The following is a 19,457-nucleotide window of genomic DNA, read 5'->3' as shown; positions in this document are numbered from 1 at the left end:
TGATGTGAAAATTAAATAAAAGTCATATTATTTGTAGCCTATCATAACAAATCAAAGTAAAATATAGTACTGGCACAGAGATTTTCCCAACAGACTTCCAGTTGCATTAAAACAGGACACGGCAAGAACGATGCTCTTTAAACCAGAATCAGCTGACCTACCTACAAACCTGCTCCATTAGCAAACTAGCTTATTTCTGGTTGACAGCAATAGCAGATATTCCCAGGTCAGCCACTTAGGACTTTGCTAATTTATTACCCCTTATTCTAATGGCTTATAGGTCACTGGCTCAATTTGATCAAGTAATACTGAAATCTTTCATCAGATGAATCCTCTGAGTGAGGAACACATGTACTCAAGGAGGAAAGAACAATTAGTTATAGTGTAGTAATTGTGGTTCTTCTGGATGTTCTTCACATCATAATTCTGTAATTAAAGCTGCTTCAGCTCAATGTCATTTGGACACCGAATAATGAAATATTATAAATCAATGCTCTTTGGCATTGCTGCTTCTCATAATACTTTGTGAAAACACAAAGATGGAAAAGTGCATGCCTGGGCCACCAGGAAAAACTACTGAAAACTCTTAAAAGTTTTTTGCAGAATACCAGAACAGAATTATCTAACGATGTGTTTACCAAGTAAATTTTTTTTAAATTCCCTTTACTCAACCTCCCTTTTTCAAAAACACATTTACTTGCAAGTATTTGTTTAAAGTATAAACCATCCACACAAATTTATCATTTGCTTCAAGTGAACGCCAGTGTTCCTACCAGTTAAGTAACATGTTTCTCAGAGTTTAACTTTAGATAGAAGTACATTTTATGTTAGATGATAGTAATCATGTGTGATATGGGAGGAACAAATATGAGTAAAGTAAGGTGAAACTGGCATAACTCCACTGATGGAAATGTATTTCAGCCACACAGCCTTATATCATAAATCCATTTGCCAAAGTAAATAAGTCACTGGAGTTCCTAGTAGGAACAGCCTATTCCTTATTTCTGTCAATTAGTTGTAGTAGAACGGGTATGTACATAATGTATATTTTTACTTTAATGTTTTTCAATTATTTCTTCTGTTTTCTTCATACATTCAAACAAAATAAATACCAGACTAAACCATGACATACAAAAATATAAGAGAAATCCTTTCCGTGCTGTCTTGCCTACGGCCTTCATCATAGCCTTCCTTTATCCCAGACTTGGGTTATTACGTGCTTGAAATTGGAAACAAAGCTCTAAAACCTTAGAAATTAACAGTATAACATTTCAGTGGAATATATGCCTTTTCTTGGCTTTAAAAAGAAGTAGGAAAGTTGCCTGTAATTTATTAAATAATGTTCCTAACTCAAATAACTTTAGTTTTATACAGATGCATAAAACTCATTACTGTTGTGTAATTGTACTGCAGGAGCCTGTATACTACACAGAACATACTTAGCAAATAGGGATGAAATTAATTCTAAGATTTTGAGAAGACTAACAGATGAAGCATTAAAAAAGAAAGAAGAAGAAGTAAGGTAAAATATTCCAAATATCTGAACATATAAAGAAAATTCTAGCCTTACTTTGTGTTAACGGTATCAGCGCATTTATCAACACAAATGTAGCAAAAAAAGTACACTAAGACTAGTTGTGGTGTATAGGAAATAATCCAATATGTGTTAACTTTGGGGAGTGTCTTATTTAGAACAGTAAATATGGTGGTGGAAGATTCTCTCGCTAAGTGTGTTTTCATTAGTCTTTCATTAGCCCTTTCATTAGTCCAGCCTTTTGATGCAATGAAACAATAACATTTTACATGATAAAATATATTTGATTTTTATTTTGTACAAAGCAAATTATATTTCCATTCACAACAGTATATTTACTCATCTTTACTTTACATTTAATGTATCTGCAACTTGCTTCAGTATTATTTGTATGTTTTAAGATAAATAATCTTTTGCTTACAGAAGAAAAATGCAAGAAACACTGGCATCAGAGGAAAAGCAGTTTCTAGGAGCTGATGAAGATGAAGATGAAGATGAAGGTGTGTCTCATTTGACTTCTGTTTTATCTAATTATGTGTTTCAGATAATTTCTTAATTTTGTTCTTATGCAGAATTTAGTTTTAATTTCCTTTCCACATTCAGCATCTAGGAAAATGACTTTATATTGACTTTATATTACTATCTCTGCTTCCTTCACTGATATGGAACTCCTTTCTGTGTGTCATTCTTAATGGATGTTACAGAACAGAGATGTGTATTAAATCAAACAATACAGTTATAGTTTTCGATAAATCCAAAGGAGAGGACTGTCTTCCCTAGTATCTTCTCTAAGTGGGTTACTAGTTATATTGAAACTTCCTATTTATCAAAAAATCTGTATTCCCTCACAAGTTAGAAAACATTGATAGAACTTAGCCAAAAGCTAATAGGATCAAGGCAAAACTCTGTCCTCCAGGAAGCTCAGTCTCAAGCAAGTAAAGGGATGGGAATCATTTCAGGAGAGGCTCTCTTAACATGCATGAAGAGTTGCTGAATCTGGTAGCAACATACATTATGAATCGCTGAGTCCAGTAGCCCAGTAGAGATGAGGCTGCTGCAGTTCCATGTCCCGGTGGAGTAATGCAGTAATGAGTCTGAGCATGTATTCCCATTTCCCTTTTCATCCTCTTCCTACTCTGTTATCCATGTTTGTTCCTCCCCAATCGTCTTTGACCCCCTTCTTCTCTTTGCCTTTGGTCCTTCTCGGAAGTGCCTCACGATGTTCTAAGTCTCTCACAATCCCAAACTGCTTTTCCTGGCATCCCCAATGAATCTTATACTCCATAGGCAGTAATCCCCATCAGCCAGTGAGACCCTCTCTGGTTGACTCATCTCAATAGATCTCATGCCCAGACAATGCCTTCATCCTCTTTTAATGACCCTCAGGGGAGCCAAGTCAAGATTATGTTCTGATTAGGTTATTGGGGTGCTCTACCTGTCATTGTTCCTCTCCTCCTTTGTGCTTATGAAGATTAGCCTTTAAATACATAACCTAACCACATAAAAAAACCCAGAAACTATGTCTATTACATGAAGCTTTTCACTGTAATAACAATATTAATAAAACGTTTTAGGTAAAGACTTTCTTATTTTACTTCTTTCGGTATTGACAGAACAGCATATTATTTTTGTGCAGTCACTATTTCCTGTAATGATCCTACGTTCATATCAGCACTGTGCTATACTTTGTTTGCAGCAGTGAAAATGTAAACGTCCTGGCAAGAGTGAATAATCTGTGAGGAGTGAGGTTTTGGGAACAGGCCAATTGTCACAAATAGGTTGGATTTTTGCACCTCAGACAATTCTGTCAATTGGGTTGATGTTCAGAATTAATTCCAGTTAGTTGCAATGTCTTTAAACCTCAACAGTCAAAAAAGTTGCAGGATTGTACTTTTTACCTTCTTTGGTCACTGCCTACTTTCTTAGAAGAATGTTGCTGTCTGATTAGGGTCTGCTGTCGAGGTAGAGTACCATGCATGAGCATCTGTCCAACATATGTTTCCAACGTAGCCTCAATAATCACCCAAGACAAGGAGCTGAAATTAAAAACTGAAGTGCATGAATTCCCATAGTTTTTTTTCCTCTCAGCAGTGGGGGCCTACACTGCCATTACTGTCTTCCTTTCAAATCTAACACAATGGCTTCTGTATAAAAATAATATGGCCAGGCTTATGTTCTGTATTGTCAATATGTCTCACGCAGACTTTCTATCTTATCCAGAGTGGCTTTTATTTTGCTTACATACAACAAGGGCTAAGTTGTAAAGTTAGTATAAGATAGACTGAGTATGATAACATGCTTTTAATTTTTAATTAAGTAACATTTTACTTACTCTCTGAAAAAATATGCTGTAGTTTTGTAGTGCTCTTTAAATTGCATATAAACTTTTAAAAAATTCAACATTATAACTTTTTGTAGTTTCTAATTAAACACATAGCTCTTATCTGAAGTGAATGAGTTCTAAAGTAATAAATATAAAGAGTTCTACACAAATACGCTATTGTCTGTCTCAGACAACAAAGTTTATCATAGTTTTGAATATCTAACTCATTTTTATGTGAGCATATGAAAACAACAATTATTAATGATAGAAGTACTAGTATCTTGTGCTCTTAACACGTGTTAAGTCCTTGCTCAGAGAAAATTGTGTTTTCCTACGCCTACATTTGATTTCAATAATCAAATACTGACTCACCAAAACACTTCACTCATGCTGCTCTTAGCCTGACAGCTGTTTTATTTCACCTGTAGTGCCAACAGAACATTGACTGCAGCTCTTCTCCCATGTGACATGTCTTTACAAATATATAAATGAATTATATGTTTACAGTTTGGGTTTTTTAATGTAGCAGTTATGGTATAAAAATGAAAACTCAAAAAAAACCCCTCCAGAGCTCAAATCATACTCTTTTGATGTTTCATATAAATAAACGTGCATTTTAATAACTGCAAATTTTGTAATCTCAGTGGGACATTGAAATAACTGGGATTGCTTCAGGACTGAGCATATTCAAATTTATAATTTCATTTGTATTTAAAAGGAAAAAAAAGCTTCCAGTAATGAGCAAGGTACTTACACGTGCCTTAATGAGAGTGAAAATAAATGGAAAAAAAGACATGGGGTGAGTTTAACAAATCTATTTAAGTGGGTTAGGAAGTTAAATTCAATGCTGAAAATGTCTATTGAAGAAACACAAAACAGGTTATGTGGTAACTCATTTGTCATATCTAGTGGAAAATTGTAGCCCCACATCTTTTTTCATGTGCCTTGACACAATTATTCTGAGCTTATATTATTTTCAGGAATTTCTTACTTTGTTTAAGCATTTTTGCAGCAGCTTTGCATGAACATGGATTTATTTATACTAGAAGACATCTATATGACTTCATGAGAATATTATTTCAGGCACTGCAGACAGCTTCAGGTGGATCTGGATTCATTCCAGTCTTCTGAGGTAAAACTTGGCAGATTTCTTTCCTGCCACTTCTCGGTAAGAAAATATCCCATACAGTTTATCACCTTATCCACTGAAGCAAACAGTTGTCATGGTTTAAGACTTTATGTTCTGTACTTTATTTGGCGGCCCTGCTTTTCTGCCAAGGATCACCCCTTTCCTATGGCAGACTCGACGATGCCTGTGTCTCATATGCCTGTGTCACACCATAGCTCAGGGTGGTGTCTTAGTACAACCTGGTCTTAACTGATGTCTCTTCTGCTACTCTTGCTATTTGGGCAGATGGTCTTGCAAGAAATAAATGGGTAACTGGAGCTGATAATTCCAGCCGTGGCCTCCCGTGTTTGTCCTTCACAGCTGCTGATATCTATATTTCTAGTAATCTCTTTAATATTAATCCAAACACCCCCTTTTTCATACTACAGATGGTGGAGTGTGGAATCAGTAGCCATCTCTTAAGCTTTTGTTTTATTTTCTTACTTTTTTTATTTTGATACTTGTGTTTAACTAAGAAATTTTAAACAGCAACAACAAAAAATAAAACAGTAATTAAACCTGTGCATGTTAGGACATTTCCTCTTCAGTCTGAAAAGAAATGCTTTTTGGAATCAATTATAATTACAGCTTTTACCAGGAATTGAATGTGTGCTCAGTCATACAGTTTCTGAATAAATTTCCTTTGTTTTTGTTGGCTGGCTTGCATCCTCATTTGTTGTGTGTTTTTTTTACCTCTGACTGGAGGCTTTTCAGTGGGAGTCTGAACAAGGGCAGTTTATTAATCTGCAGACAGGGGAGAGCAAATTACTTGTACCACAAACATCAAAGCAAGCTGTAGTGATAATAATTTCACAGTTTGTTCAGTCTTTGAACAAAGTAGCATGATCTTCAAAGCCACTTTCTGGCCTCCTTCATAAGCCAGATATGATAATTGCATTCTAATATCCATAATCAAAGCATTTTAGGCAGGGATATTTCAAAATTTGGAACAGAAAGGTTGTGAACAACCTCAATTAGATCCCAAAGGCTTTCAGTTCTTCAATTCTTTGTGTTTCATTCAGAGAAATAAAGGCTAAGGATATAAAGCAATAAGGATATTTGACTAATACAGCTATGCATTCCTTTGCAGAAAAAAAGAACAAAAGCCTATGATTAGAGCTATCAGTCTCTCTGAAAGCTCTCGTCACTTTCTGGACACCTGTAAGAAAAAGGACATCTTCATCATTTACTTTGTTTAATATCTGCCCATCCATCTTCCTTGAATCTATCCAACACCAATCTTGTAAATTAAATCTCTCAAATGCTTATACACAATGTAAAAATTTAAACATGCTTAGCCTCTGTGGCACAGCTATTTCCACTGAAGTTTGTAGGACTGTCTGGGATTAATTTATGTATGTGTGTGAAAATTTGCATGTTGATGGCCTTAATAAAGTGTCTTCCATTTTGCACACACTTTCCTGAATATCGTTCTCCTCTTTGTGTGTATTATGGCCTCTTGATTTATTTATTACAGAGCGTCAAAACTCTTTATGCTTGACTACAATCCTGTATATATCAAAAGGAAATAAAAAGCTGGAATAAGTGAGGAATTTTCTCAATTTGACACACCCTAAAGGTTGTGGGTTTTGCCTGCTAACCACGCAAGAAGCAGATGCTTGTTTATGAAATAAAGTTTCCTGATTCTACATTAATCAGAAATTCAGTGTTTCCAACCTGCTTTTCATTATGTTTGTGGTTTATTTGCCCCCCCCCCAAAAAAAAAGAGACATGAGATGTTCATGAAAACGAATTGAATTTCAGATTTTAAAATACATTCTTGTTTAATATAATTTCAGTTTTGGGTAATCATAACACACTAGTGGTGTTTTATTACTCTTATAATGGTAATTATTTTGGTATTTATTGGTATTTATTTTCTTACTTAAGGACTTACTGTAAGGACATAAGCAAAACAAGGCTTGTTGTAAAAGTAATATTCTTTATTGACTGACTGATACAGTCACAAAAATTACACCAGCCTCCAGGTGCAGTAGCCTTTTTTCAAGTCAGAAGCACTTCTGCCTAATATGAGCTTATCTGTAGAACAGTAAGTGCACTTCTTTACATGGTCTTGGATTTGAGCGTGGTTGGAGCACAGAACACCTAAATTATAGTGAATGAAAAATATTCTTAATAAAAGCACTGAATTAAAGTACTTCACTTTATTCTTAGTCATGTGTCATCTAATAGATGGTCTGCTTTTCGCTGCAGATCAGGTAGCTGATCTTAAAGTGTTTTGGTCTGTCTTCAATAACTGAGCATTAAATTGAATAATTACTTTTTTGCAGGTGATCAAATATAAGTTTTGCAATGTGATCCAAAAATGTCTTCATTTGTATAGTGCCTCCATCATTCCTCAATGGGTTTGTTGAAGTTGCTATTCATTTTATTTGTGCCCACAGAATTTGAAGACAATGATGAGCAGCTTCCACCTGAAACTGAAAAAATATCCCAGGAACAGTCCAGTGACTCTGCACATGATGAAGGAGAATCTAAACCTACAGGTTGGCCTTGTGGCAGATATAATCTCTCTTGCTTGTTAATATCAAGAATTGTACACTTTCCTTTTCTGTGGGCTTTTACTATATTTGAAAATTGGCTGTAACCATAATTCCTTACCTTAACTTTTTTCTTTTAAAGAAGTTTATAGTGGAATAGTCAGGTTCAAGTTGTTTAAACAGCTATAAATGTAATTAAGGGCTCATTGTTATTTCCAGTTAAAAATAATGCACCAGCTGTGTGCTCTTTGAAAAACAACAAACTCCCACTGTTGCCTCTACTGCCTGAATAGCAAATTAATAAATGTGTACAAGGATCTATGGAAATAATAAATAGAGTATTGACGAAATTCCAGGCTGACATAACCTCTTGAATTCAGAAATTGATGAACACTCTCTACTGGATGAAATTATAAGGGGGGGAAATCAGAGGAAAAAAAAACCACCTTAGAAAATCACTCTCATGGATTGTGTAACCCCTCCCAAAAAAAAGTAGAAAGAAGAAAATATCTGGAAAAAATGGGGAAAGAAAAGAGGAAATAATTAAATTGCACTATTCACAAACACCTATGTTAAAAACGTGTTTTTAACAAATGCCACTTCTACAGACCATTTTCAAATTAATATTATATCACATTAAGCATAAATACTAGTCCATTCCCTGTAGCAAGGGATCCTAGGAAAAATGGGAATGGATGATTTTTAACTTTAGATGTGAATGATGGGTTTTTCTTAGTCATCCATTGGCTTGCTGACAGCCTGCTAGACTTCAGAGTCATGTTTTCTTCTTTTCGGTATAAGGTAAAATTCTGCAGCACATGGAACTCCGTAGAACCATAAGCTAATGAAAAGATACATTAAATCCTGTAGTAGCCTTCTCTCAGAAAAACCAAACCAACCACTTTGAAGGCAACTCATCTTTAATGGACATGGTCAACTTTAGTTTTTAAAAGATACATTTTAGCTTTTATCCTCTAGAATTTTTAGACTATGTTAAAGTCCAAAAGATAAGTGAATCCAACATAAAACATTTTCTTTTAAATAGCAAGTTGTTGAATATACACATTTTTATGTATTAGAAAAAAATCAACTTAATCTGTAAACTGAACTGCTTTTTTTCTTCCAAACACCATAAATCAGTACACACAACAAGTTTATCTACTAAGTATAATTCACTGTGATATGCTGAAAATTATTTGGCAGCTGGTATGTATAAGTAAGTAATGAAAAGTCTGTATAAACAAGCTGTAAGGTCTGTTTCAAAAAGACAAATGAAAATATATTCATAATGAAATACATATCAGTTCTAAGGAATGGAAGGGTCACTGGTATCCTATGTTTTGCCTTTTTGTTTGTTTTGATAGTCAAAACTTAATGAAGAAGACGTGCAGGTTTCTTATGTCCTTATCTCAGCTTTGGCAGGTTTTGAGAAGGGAGGAAAGAAGGATTTTTTTAATCATCTTTGTTGCTGGATATGGACTGAGGGTGGAACAAGTCATATCTAATACTAGCAGAACATTGGAAAAATAAAAATACTAAAGCATTTCCTTCCCCAGCAGCTCACTTGGAGAACGGGTGGGGAGAAATCCTCTGAGGATTGTTTGTCTCTATGGTAACTATGCTCAGTAAAAGCAAAGAAGACACAGAGCAAAGAGCATGAGAGATTGCCATATAGGCATTCCCTGCAAGGGCTCCAGATTTAGGGCTGGGGAGGATTGTTTCCTGTCACCTCTGTGATAAATAAAAAAAATTAACAGGACCGTTAGGCGGACCACCATTTCCTCTGAAGGGAACTTGTTTGCATTTTTAGGTCCATTTATTTTTAAAACATTACTGCTTTTCAAGTATTTTTCTTGACTATGTTTCTTATTTCTTTAAAAATATCTTCTCACAGTAATCACCTCTGCAAGTAGAATTATTGTAACTTAGATCTAATAGCATAGGTACAGCTGCCTTACTTACTTGAAAGTATTTTCAGTATTTTTGGTCCCTAAGACCAGGTTTGAAACAAAGCAAATGCCAGGGAGGCAACATTTTTATGTCACAATAAGGTTCGAATGCCTGAACCAATACCAAATAATGCTTGGGTTATTCAAAAGGTTTTACCTTTTCCCTAGAAATTATTCTTTTGTGTGTGTGTGTGTGTGTTACTACTCCCCTCTTTACAGCAGAAAATTTCTGCAGGTTACTTAGACCTGTGTAATCTATTAAAAAACTCTTTAAATATGTAATAATTGTTTCTGGATGTGTTTTCTTAAGCAAGAAGACTCTCAGAGGTAACCTCATGTAATTACATGTCTAAAGTAGAGAATCAAAGCTGAAACGTGCTGGTCCATCATTTGCTAAATACAGCCTACTGGGAGTGGTGTAACATGAATTGTGTTTCTGAGATTAAGGTTCATGTGGGAAGCATTCTATTGAGTAGATTTGTTACCATGTTCAATATTCTGTCTCAGATGATGTCAAATATTCATTTAAATCCATTATTCTGCCTGTATATTGCCAGGGTTTCATGACCTACTCAGAATTGAGAGGTTTTTAAAGGGCAGGACTATAAAAGACCTTCTTTTGAAGGCTAGATCCAGACAGCACCCATTACTGTCTTCCATACGCTATTGCTTTGAATAGGGCTGTGGTTCACGAGGCAGCACACGTGATTTGTACAGAGTGAATGTGCCAGGGATAACACGTGCAAAAAGCAGTTAGTGTAACCTAGTTATTAATGTATCCTTCACTTGTTTTCTTAAAATCTGTGTTCCTAATGGAATCATCGTTACATAACACATTAGTGGTGCCCAAATTTAAGCAGGTTTTACCTGGCTACATCTTTATCTCATTTGGAACACATCACTGCAGCATGCAACCTAATTAATTGTGACATTTACACAACATCTTTTAATGTACATAAAAAGGAAGGTATTTTCATGTTCCTACTTAAAATTGTGGCAAGTGAGAAACGTCATTGCAGGGGATAATTAATGTAATGACATGTATAGAATGAATGTGTAGTTTAGTAAAATGTGAATGTTTATAAACATTTTCAAGAAAAAATTAATTTCTAAACCAAGATCAGACTATTTGAAACCTGCTCTGTGTTCCTGCTTAAGTGCCCTTTTGCACTTTTGTTTTATGCTTGGACTAATAACCATTCAAATATAGGGAAGGCTAGACACTGAAGTGTCAGTCTAATAGCAATGTTCAAAGCTGTAAAAAGAAGAGAGGGAATGGTTTAAGTACTCTTCGCTATAAAAGATCACAAAAATACTTGCCAAAATGCTTATTTGTTAACCTCTTAAGTGGCTCAATTAAAATAAAGCTTTGCACTTCGTCTTGGTGACAGCATGTCAGGACACTGTGAGGGGCAGCTGCTCCTAGAGGAACAGTGAACTGGGAGCACAGTGTGGTAATGTGGTCACCAGGACAGGTCTCAGCAGTCAGAGAGATGGTCCCACCACCCCGGCCAGGAGGAGGGCTTACATGGGGTCCCGGACCATGGGCATGGAATACATGGAATTAAGGGTTGTAGAAATAGGCACAAGTAGCAAACTTGCAAGAGGGCAACCTTAGAGAGCCATGAAGGAATGTCAAAAGGAGGCATGTATTTGAAACCCTGCATCTTTTAAAATTGGGCAGACGATAAAAGGAGTCCCTAACTCTAGCTTTTTGGCATTTAACTCCCTGGAGATGGGGCATTGGCTTGCTTTTTTTCTAGAAGACGGTAGTGGCGCTTACCTTTGATATAATGGCTTCATAGGTAGCTTAGCAAGTCAGAATAATTGTTGCATGTGTCCCTTGTCCTGCAGCCACTCACTTATTTGAGCTGCAGTTGACAATTCCAGGTGATGTTTTAGTTGGCAGCATGTTAAAGAAAAGCTAGGCAATTAAATTTAAAAAATTGTGGATTTTTTCAATATTCCACAAGAGAAGATTGAGAGGCGTTCAGTTCTGGGAGGAAATACTAGTTTTCTTAAAGAGGAAAATTGTAACAGGGCAGTCTAACTCTTCACAAGCCAGAAAAATTGTTTGGATTTTTCAGGTTGGTGCAAACTCAAAACGAACATTCCCATGCTGCAATTTCACTGGCCTGCTTAAGGCCAGGGAGTAACCATGAAACACTGTGTTTTTAATGTTTTGGGGATTTTGTATCTTTAAGAAAATGCCCAAAGCTTTTAATATACAAGGCATTAAGTAAGGCTTTCATGTTTAGTCATATGTCTCCTTTTTACGCGTAGGAAGTTACATAAGGAAAAATAGTAGTAATGGTCTTTTTTTGTAAAAATCAGTAGAAGTTCATTGGAATAGGCTGAACCTGTTGTTGCTTGTGTCAAAATCTGTTCCTGCTCTTTCAAATTCAAAACAAGACAGTAATAAAAAGAGGAGGGAAAAATTATAGCAAAGTAGAAAATCACTCCATCCGCTGCTCAAGCTCTTGCAGTTTCATTTCTGGCAAGAGACAAATGCAGCATATACGGGAAGTCCCAGCTAACTTTATAGTAATAGCAGATGACTTAAGTCATTGCTCTCAACTGCTTTTCTGGCTGTTAGCTGAAGGTGCCATATCAGACTTATTAAACACAGCACAAGAGAAAAATGATAAGAAAAAAGAAGAAAATCAGGGTTGCAAATTATATGAGTGCAGGGAATGGGAACTGCAGCAACACCATCCCATTGCTGCTGCCAGAAAGTGTTCATGATTTAATAAGGACAAGGTGGAGATGGCATCATCTAGGCATCTCTGTATCTTCTTCTAGCTGAGACAGAACCTCGTCTCAGGACTTCCCAGGGCTAACGGTGTTTAAATGGATCCTAACTGCAGCCCTAGGAACCAATGAGTATCCTTCTTTTCTTTTAATGTGCCAATATCAAGTTTTTAATTCCCTCTGGCTTTTTCAGCAGAATGGATGGTGGTGGAAGCAGTTACCCCTTTGTTACTTTGCTCACCAAGTATCACAACACATTTGGTATGGGCTTGTTATGTTTACCATGAGTAGTACCTGGGAATTTATTTATTGTAATGCATTCTTTCTCTAACTTTTGTTTTCTTTCCATAAGACAGTGTTAGAAGACAGGCTCGGACTTTTCTGATCTTAAACAACTTACACTACAGATTTCCTCACAATGTATTTTAAGAGATTAAAGTATTTAAGAGATTAAAGTTATTGTATGCAGACATGGCTTCATTAAAACCAAATTTTTTTGTGTGAGTTTCTCGGTTGAATTATCCACAGAGGGAAGCTATAATACATACTTTTCTAAATTTTTCAGCTATTTATTCATTCCTATTTGTATTACTGTTATTATGAGCATTTCTATACTCCTAGCGCTGGAGTGTATTGGCTGGCAGATGGGATTTGCATCCACAGTTTTTATCGTAGTATAGCTCCAGATGATTCTAGCCTCCAGGGATTGACTTTTGCATCTCATTGTTGGTACTTCTTAGAATTACTCCACACGTACATTCATCTCTGTTGCTTCATAGCACCAATATCTGGGTATAACATGCCTTTGTCTGCAAAAGTAAGTGCATTCTTCAGATATAAGTACACATCTAAGAAAGCACAGATGGAACAGCACACAAAGTCATGCTCCAAGAACATGGTAAACCTGCACTGCTGCTTCTTGCAGGGTTTTTGCCAACAGTGTAAGAGAAGCTGTTCCTGAGAATCCTGTGAATAACACAGTGACTTTCAAGTATGATGCAACTCCTCTGTTTTTTTGAAGGACCTTCAGCCTTCAACGCCTGCATGGCTTCCCTGCAGTTAGTAGCATAAATAGAGGCAATATCCATTTCTTCTTGAACAATGAGTTATCATAGTACTTTTTATATGTTTATCCATTTTGCTGGAAAGAGCAAAAGTTATCTTATTTGAAATGGAATATCTTATTTGAAATGGGAATTCTTAGTATTTGAAAACAAATTTTAAGATTTAAAAACTACAAATAGATGTTTCAAGTACTATCTTGTTTGGAGTTTTTAAAGTTATCATGAATGAGGAGAGAAGTATCTTTTCTTTGAAATTGGCACCAGTTCTTTTATGGTATTCAGTACATTTGTAATGCATATGTAGTGCCTTATTTATGCCATCATCTGCTGTAAACTTTAATTTTTCATTACACAGGTATGACCAAATTGTCTCTGAAGATATAACAGATAACCTTTTCATTAATTTCTATACATTTATAGCAATGCAGAATTGGAAAGATGCGTTCATAACTCTTAAGACACCTCGTTTAGTGACTAAATTACACAAATGAGGCACCAGAGTCAGAAGAAATTAATTCTCTCTTTCAACTCTGTTGCAGACTTGGTTGTAAAACGGAAGTATTCCAGTTCTCTGAACCAATAGATTTAAATTTCAAGCTGTTTAACCCCCACAGTTTCTATTTCATGTAATTGGCAAAAGTATGTTCAGCATCTCTGCAAAGATTAAACATCAACTATCCAGGAATTGAGATATTCCCATTACAGGTCACTTTTGGAAGGTGGATCATACTCTCTGTGTACCCCTCTTGCCTCCTTTGTTAGTTATGATAAGAGGTATCATTTGTAATTTAAGATGTAGAGTTTTTAGCTCACTGCTTTACCTTTATCAGTTCAGGATTTCAGTCTTCAATACCATCCCTCAGATCCTTGACATTTACACTCAAGTGGACTCCTCTGTTTAGTCTCTTCTTTTTTCTTTCTCCCCTACGTCTATTTTCTCTGCAATTTTGCCGTGTTGATCTTTATGCATCTGTCTGCCTTTTAGTAAATGAACGTTTGAGATCTTATGCTGGAGAACAAAAACACCTAGTAGTATGCATTATATTTCTATTCACTCAAAGAGAACATACTTCACTTGGAAAAGAACAGTAACCTAACACGCAATCTGAACACCTACGGCAACTTCAGTAACTGAATCTGAACCAAGTCAGAACATGAAGTTGCTTCTTTGCAGTATATGCTAGTTTTCTTACTCATTATTTCTTCTTACACTGCCATGTTTCGTGTAAGGCATGACCATATGGATAGCCTGTCAAAACGTGTTCAGCATTAAATCATAATTTTAAAATTAATGTATATTCCTTATATTTCTTTACAGAAAGAGTCATTATATTTATTTGTGTGATGATTTGAACAACCATATGCCAATTTAGTTAAGAAATTTGACATTGGTAATTTTCCTGGAGAAGCATCAGTATATACTATAGCAACGTGATTAATTTGATATATTCAAAGTGTCTTTGTAAACTAGTTATATAATAATTCATAATTACGGGGGAGGGGGGGAAGCAGCACTAAAAAAAATGTCACCATATTTGAGGAACATAAAAATAATCCTAAGGAACAATGATAATTTAAAAATGTAAAACATTTTAGAGGAGCACTGCCTTCTATATACTATTTGACTTTCAGAAATCATACTACCTGAGTTTGCAGAGGATGATTTCCCAGATATACCAGAAATGGAAATAATTAAAAAGAAGATTGACCTTTTCATGCATGACTGGCAAAAAGTGGAGTCAGAAATCAAGCTGTCATCTCAAGTTCAGATTGTTGTTTTAGAGATTGCTGAGCAAACTCCAGAAAGTCTGCTTAATGAAATTGTGTTGTTTATGGAAAGTAAGTAATACTGTTTATAGTACACGTTAACCTACCAAGAGGAATTTTTTGAGAGCTTGTATGACGAGTGTATTGGGTAGGGGAGGGGGAAGGTTATACTGAGTTCTGTGTTAGTCACATGAAGTGGGGCCAAGACATGTTGTATGAGCTGAAAAGCACAGTAGCAGCCTTTAAGACACAGGAAGAATGGGGAATGAATCTGTCTGTCTGTCTATCTATCTATCTAAATTGAAAAATACATATATAGCTATACAAATATGTACATAATATCTTGCTAAATATTCAAACAGCATATTTCCTCAGTTACTTGCTCAGGATACTGGTTTGAGAAATGGACAGATAACAAAGGTTTACTAATGGACGATATTCATTGAAGACAATGAGACTTTCAGGGTGTGTAATCTGATCTACCCCCCTGAATAGATTGTGTTTCAAGACTGTATTGTTACAGTATTGATATTTTTTTTGCAAATTACTTTTTTCCTATCTTTACTACAATGCAAGTGTTTTATTAACAAAACATCAGTTGTGCTAGCTTTATAATCAAATAAAATTTGACTGATGATTTTCCCAGATGAATGACAGGAAAAAAACTGTTGTGAACAGTAATGGCACTATCTGCCTGTTGTTGTATAATACTTCTGTACTACAAGTTCCCATTGACAATCCCAATTTATTTCAGTCAAAAAACAACTGGTAGAATTTCCATTTGGGGGGGAAGCATTACATTGATTACTGCAGGCAGGAAGAATGTTTTGTTCTATGAATAAGAGAAATGAAACAGACGTCATGATTTCCTTTCACATATATGCTTACCTCCATGGACAAAGAGAATATATTCTGGCATAGCCAAATGAAAAATTAAACAGAAAAAAATATAACTTTTTCAGAACCTTTTAAATATCATGGTTGGGAATTATCTGCTGAAGACTTAAATGAGGAAGCAGAAGATCTGGCTGCTGCAGGAGAAGATGAAGAAGTTGAAGAAGAAGAAAATGAAGATGAAGAAGTAAGCATGCTAGCTTTGTCCATTTACGCTTTTGTCATAACTCATTTATTTTCAGTTTGAACATAACCCCAGATAAATCAGATTTTGCACCTGGTTTTGTATGATCCAGTTTCCACTTTCTTACGGAATAATGCATACGCTTCAGGAACACGTTCATGGTACTCCTATGTTCTGGCAGTTGTACTCCAGTGAGAAGTGTGAATACCCCATACTAAAAGAGAGAATTAATGTACCTAGTTTTGCCAGATAGCAAAGAAGGGTTTTATTAAAGAAACAAATGTGAACTTTGATTTCTATCAACTAACAGTAATTCCGTGAGCCATCATGTAAACATCAGAAGATGCAGAGTCCTGATGTGCAATCCTCTATTGATAATTAGCTATTGATAATTTTCAAACACCCACCTTAATGAAATTAAAGGTCTAGCTTTTCTTTTATTTTCATCCCATATTGGAAGATGCCCATTCCCAAATTTAACAGTACAGAGTGTCCATATACTGTACTGGAGCAGTATTAAATAGATTTTTTAGAAATGAATTTTTGTTGGATAAGTAATCTGACTTCATAACACCAGCTCTCGTTGCTTTTTGTGAAGATGTCTACTCCTGCACTTTTAGAAGAAACAGGAAGTGAGTTTCAAGAACACAGCAGGAAAAGATTTTATTATAGATACTTCTAGCCTAATTTTGGTGTTTAACAGCTAACTCGATTATCATTTCAAATTTTAAATGGTCATTCTTTTATCAATAATTGTCTCACTAGATTTGACAATTTGTTTTCTGACTCTGAATCTAAAGTGTATATTTTCATATTCTTATATTCAGCTTACAAACTATTTTGAGAATGCCATTCGCACTGAACTCCGTTGATGTGTTTGACACTACTTAATCTCACCTACTTAATCCACTTTATCTAAATGAGCTGCTGAATTCAAATAGTTTTTGAAAATTTTCATAATAATTTCAGGATGAAGAAAAAACTAAGGAAAATCAAAGACATATGGGAGACACAAAACACTTCTGTCCAGTCAGCCTGAAAGAGAACTTTGTCCTTTACCCGGGAGACACTGAACATGCAGCTAAATATCGAGAAAAGATTTATTACTTTTCAACTTCTGAGTACAGAGATAAATTTCTCAAGAACCCTGAGGAGTATGTGGCTCACAATGAACCAATACAAGTAAGAATCTTCAAAATTATTTAAAGCAGATTACAACAGATTAAAATCACTGTTTCTCATTCCCATTTATAATTGTTTAGTACTGCTGATTTTTACTAGGTAACAATAACTATATCGGGCAATCCCTTGAAACAAATAAAAACACTGCTTCCCTGGTGACTTTTTAGTGTACACTTAAATTAACACATTGAATTAATGATGCAAATTAAGCAGAAAAGAGAGGAGGATTATAAAGGCTTACAGTAATCATCAGACGTCATTTAAAAATCACACATATTGGGGTTTTTTGTTTTTACTATCTTTAAGTATTTTTTGTAAGTAGAAGAAGGGTAAAAGGTGGGAATATTTACCAGAATTGTCTAATGAGGTTTCATTTTTACCTATTGGCAACAACTGCCATAGCATATTTGTTCAGTATTTCCAGAGAGTCTGTTTGGAACAGCAGTAGAAGGCCTGGAAAAATTAAAATGCAATAATATATGACTGGGTTTGATGCAATTCTTATAATGATATTTTGGAAGTGAAAAACTGTTGAGGATGCACTGTAGACTCCAAATTGTTACAAAATATTCCAAATTTTTTTCTATAGGCTCCTCCCTTACGAGTGTGCTTACTTGGGACTCATGGATCCGGTAAAACTACTTGTGCACGACAGATAGCAGACAAATTAGGCATTTTCCATATTCAATTTGAAGAATATCTGCAGGAATTGATCTTACCCAAGACTAAAAAGAAAATTGGGCCCCATTTTGATGAAGAACCTGAAGAAGATGACAATAAAACGCCAATTCTATCACAGGAACTGGAAGACTTGTCTCAGCCCATGACTGAAACTGAGACTAAAAAAAGCAAACAGGTAATAATCTGATCTTTTTTTATGTCTATACACACAATTACCATCTTGAGAACAAAATAGGAATTTCCAATAAAATTCTAGCTTGATAAAAATCACTTATATTATACTTGATTAAATAATAGTTCTTTACAATATTTTCTTATGTATGCCACAAACAGTCTTCAAAAGGTTTCCAAGAACTAGGTGTCGGGTTTTATCTAAATAGTAGAGACAGACACCTCTTATGGTGTGTAGTTTCTCTGAACAACAAACATTTACATGTATGTTTATCAGGAGAGAGTGATTTCTTTTCTTAGACAGTGATATATTGGGAAAAACAGACAAAGTTTCAATGCAAATTAATTCTTGTTTAGAGAGCAATGGATGTGATAAAAGCCTTTTTTGTGTGGAGAAGTCTCAGCATAGGTACACAGCATATAAATCTTCCAAAAATTGCATAGTATGAAGAAATGGAAAATCTACCTCCTATACAATACAAATAGGAGTTCATCCAATTTTGAAAGCTTGAGGAAGAAATAAGTTTCTGCACCACATGCTAAGAGCTGGTTATTTTGTTCTCCTGATACCTGCCACGTTCCTTCAAGTTACTACTCATCAAAAACCTTCAAAGATATCCTACTACAGGATCTAAAGAAGTGTGCAGGAGGAAGCAGCCTACAGGGGCAGCATGCAGAAATAATATTCAGGCACAGTAGTGGGAAGATGGGCATTTAGAGCAATGGGAAAGTAGTGAAGGACCTGAAAGGTATCAAGAATGTCTACAGCAACAACAGTAGCAAAAGGAAGACCCATAAAATATGAGTCTACCATGAGTTTCATTAAAACTCATACAGCAGCAGTTGTCCCAACTCTAGGGAATTACCCAACCCCAAGCACATGGAAAATATCCCAAAATGTATAATGCAGTCCAGTGAAATGTGGCAAATGAATTTATTTTGTTTCTGCTGATTTAAACCAAGTGAAGACAGTACCTTACGTAGTCAAAAACCCAATAAATGTGTCAGGTAGATCTTTCATTCTGTTTTTGGGTTTGTTTGGGGTTTTTTTTGTCATTTTTTTTTTGTGGATTTTCTTTATGTAAAGGAAGTGGAGTTAACTGATGAGGAAAAAGCAATCAAAGCAAATCTAATGGATAATGACGTGCTGCCTCCAGAAGTCCTTGATAACATTGTTCTTGACTGGTGGAAGAAAGAGCCATTCCGGTAACTAAAATTAGATTCTGTCTTTCTTTAATTAATCTTAGGAAGTATATCACCCATTGTGTCTACAATTAAAAGTGACTAT

General features: G+C 35.3%; 1 protein-coding gene across 7 annotated transcripts in view; it reads left to right on the top strand.

Annotated features, from left to right (window-relative positions):
* AK9 (adenylate kinase 9) overlaps nt 1-19,457 on the top strand; it is a 67,527-nt gene that overhangs the window by 26,553 nt on the left and 21,517 nt on the right. For all 7 annotated transcript variants that reach the window (XM_054061149.1, XM_054061148.1, XM_054061144.1 and 4 more), the window contains 8 exons: nt 1,414-1,522; nt 1,958-2,034; nt 7,431-7,532; nt 14,923-15,129; nt 16,020-16,138; nt 17,105-17,317; nt 17,907-18,173; nt 19,257-19,375. In XM_054061149.1, the coding sequence (XP_053917124.1) occupies nt 1,414-1,522; nt 1,958-2,034; nt 7,431-7,532; nt 14,923-15,129; nt 16,020-16,138; nt 17,105-17,317; nt 17,907-18,173; nt 19,257-19,375 (1,213 nt within the window). The remainder of the gene's footprint in view (nt 1-1,413; nt 1,523-1,957; nt 2,035-7,430; nt 7,533-14,922; nt 15,130-16,019; nt 16,139-17,104; nt 17,318-17,906; nt 18,174-19,256; nt 19,376-19,457) is intronic.

This window comes from Cuculus canorus, chromosome 3 (genome assembly GCF_017976375.1).
Source record: "Cuculus canorus isolate bCucCan1 chromosome 3, bCucCan1.pri, whole genome shotgun sequence".
Lineage (NCBI taxonomy): Eukaryota > Metazoa > Chordata > Aves > Cuculiformes > Cuculidae > Cuculus > Cuculus canorus.
The sequence above is the reverse complement of the archived record's forward strand: the minus strand, read 5'-3'. Positions and strand labels throughout refer to the sequence as shown.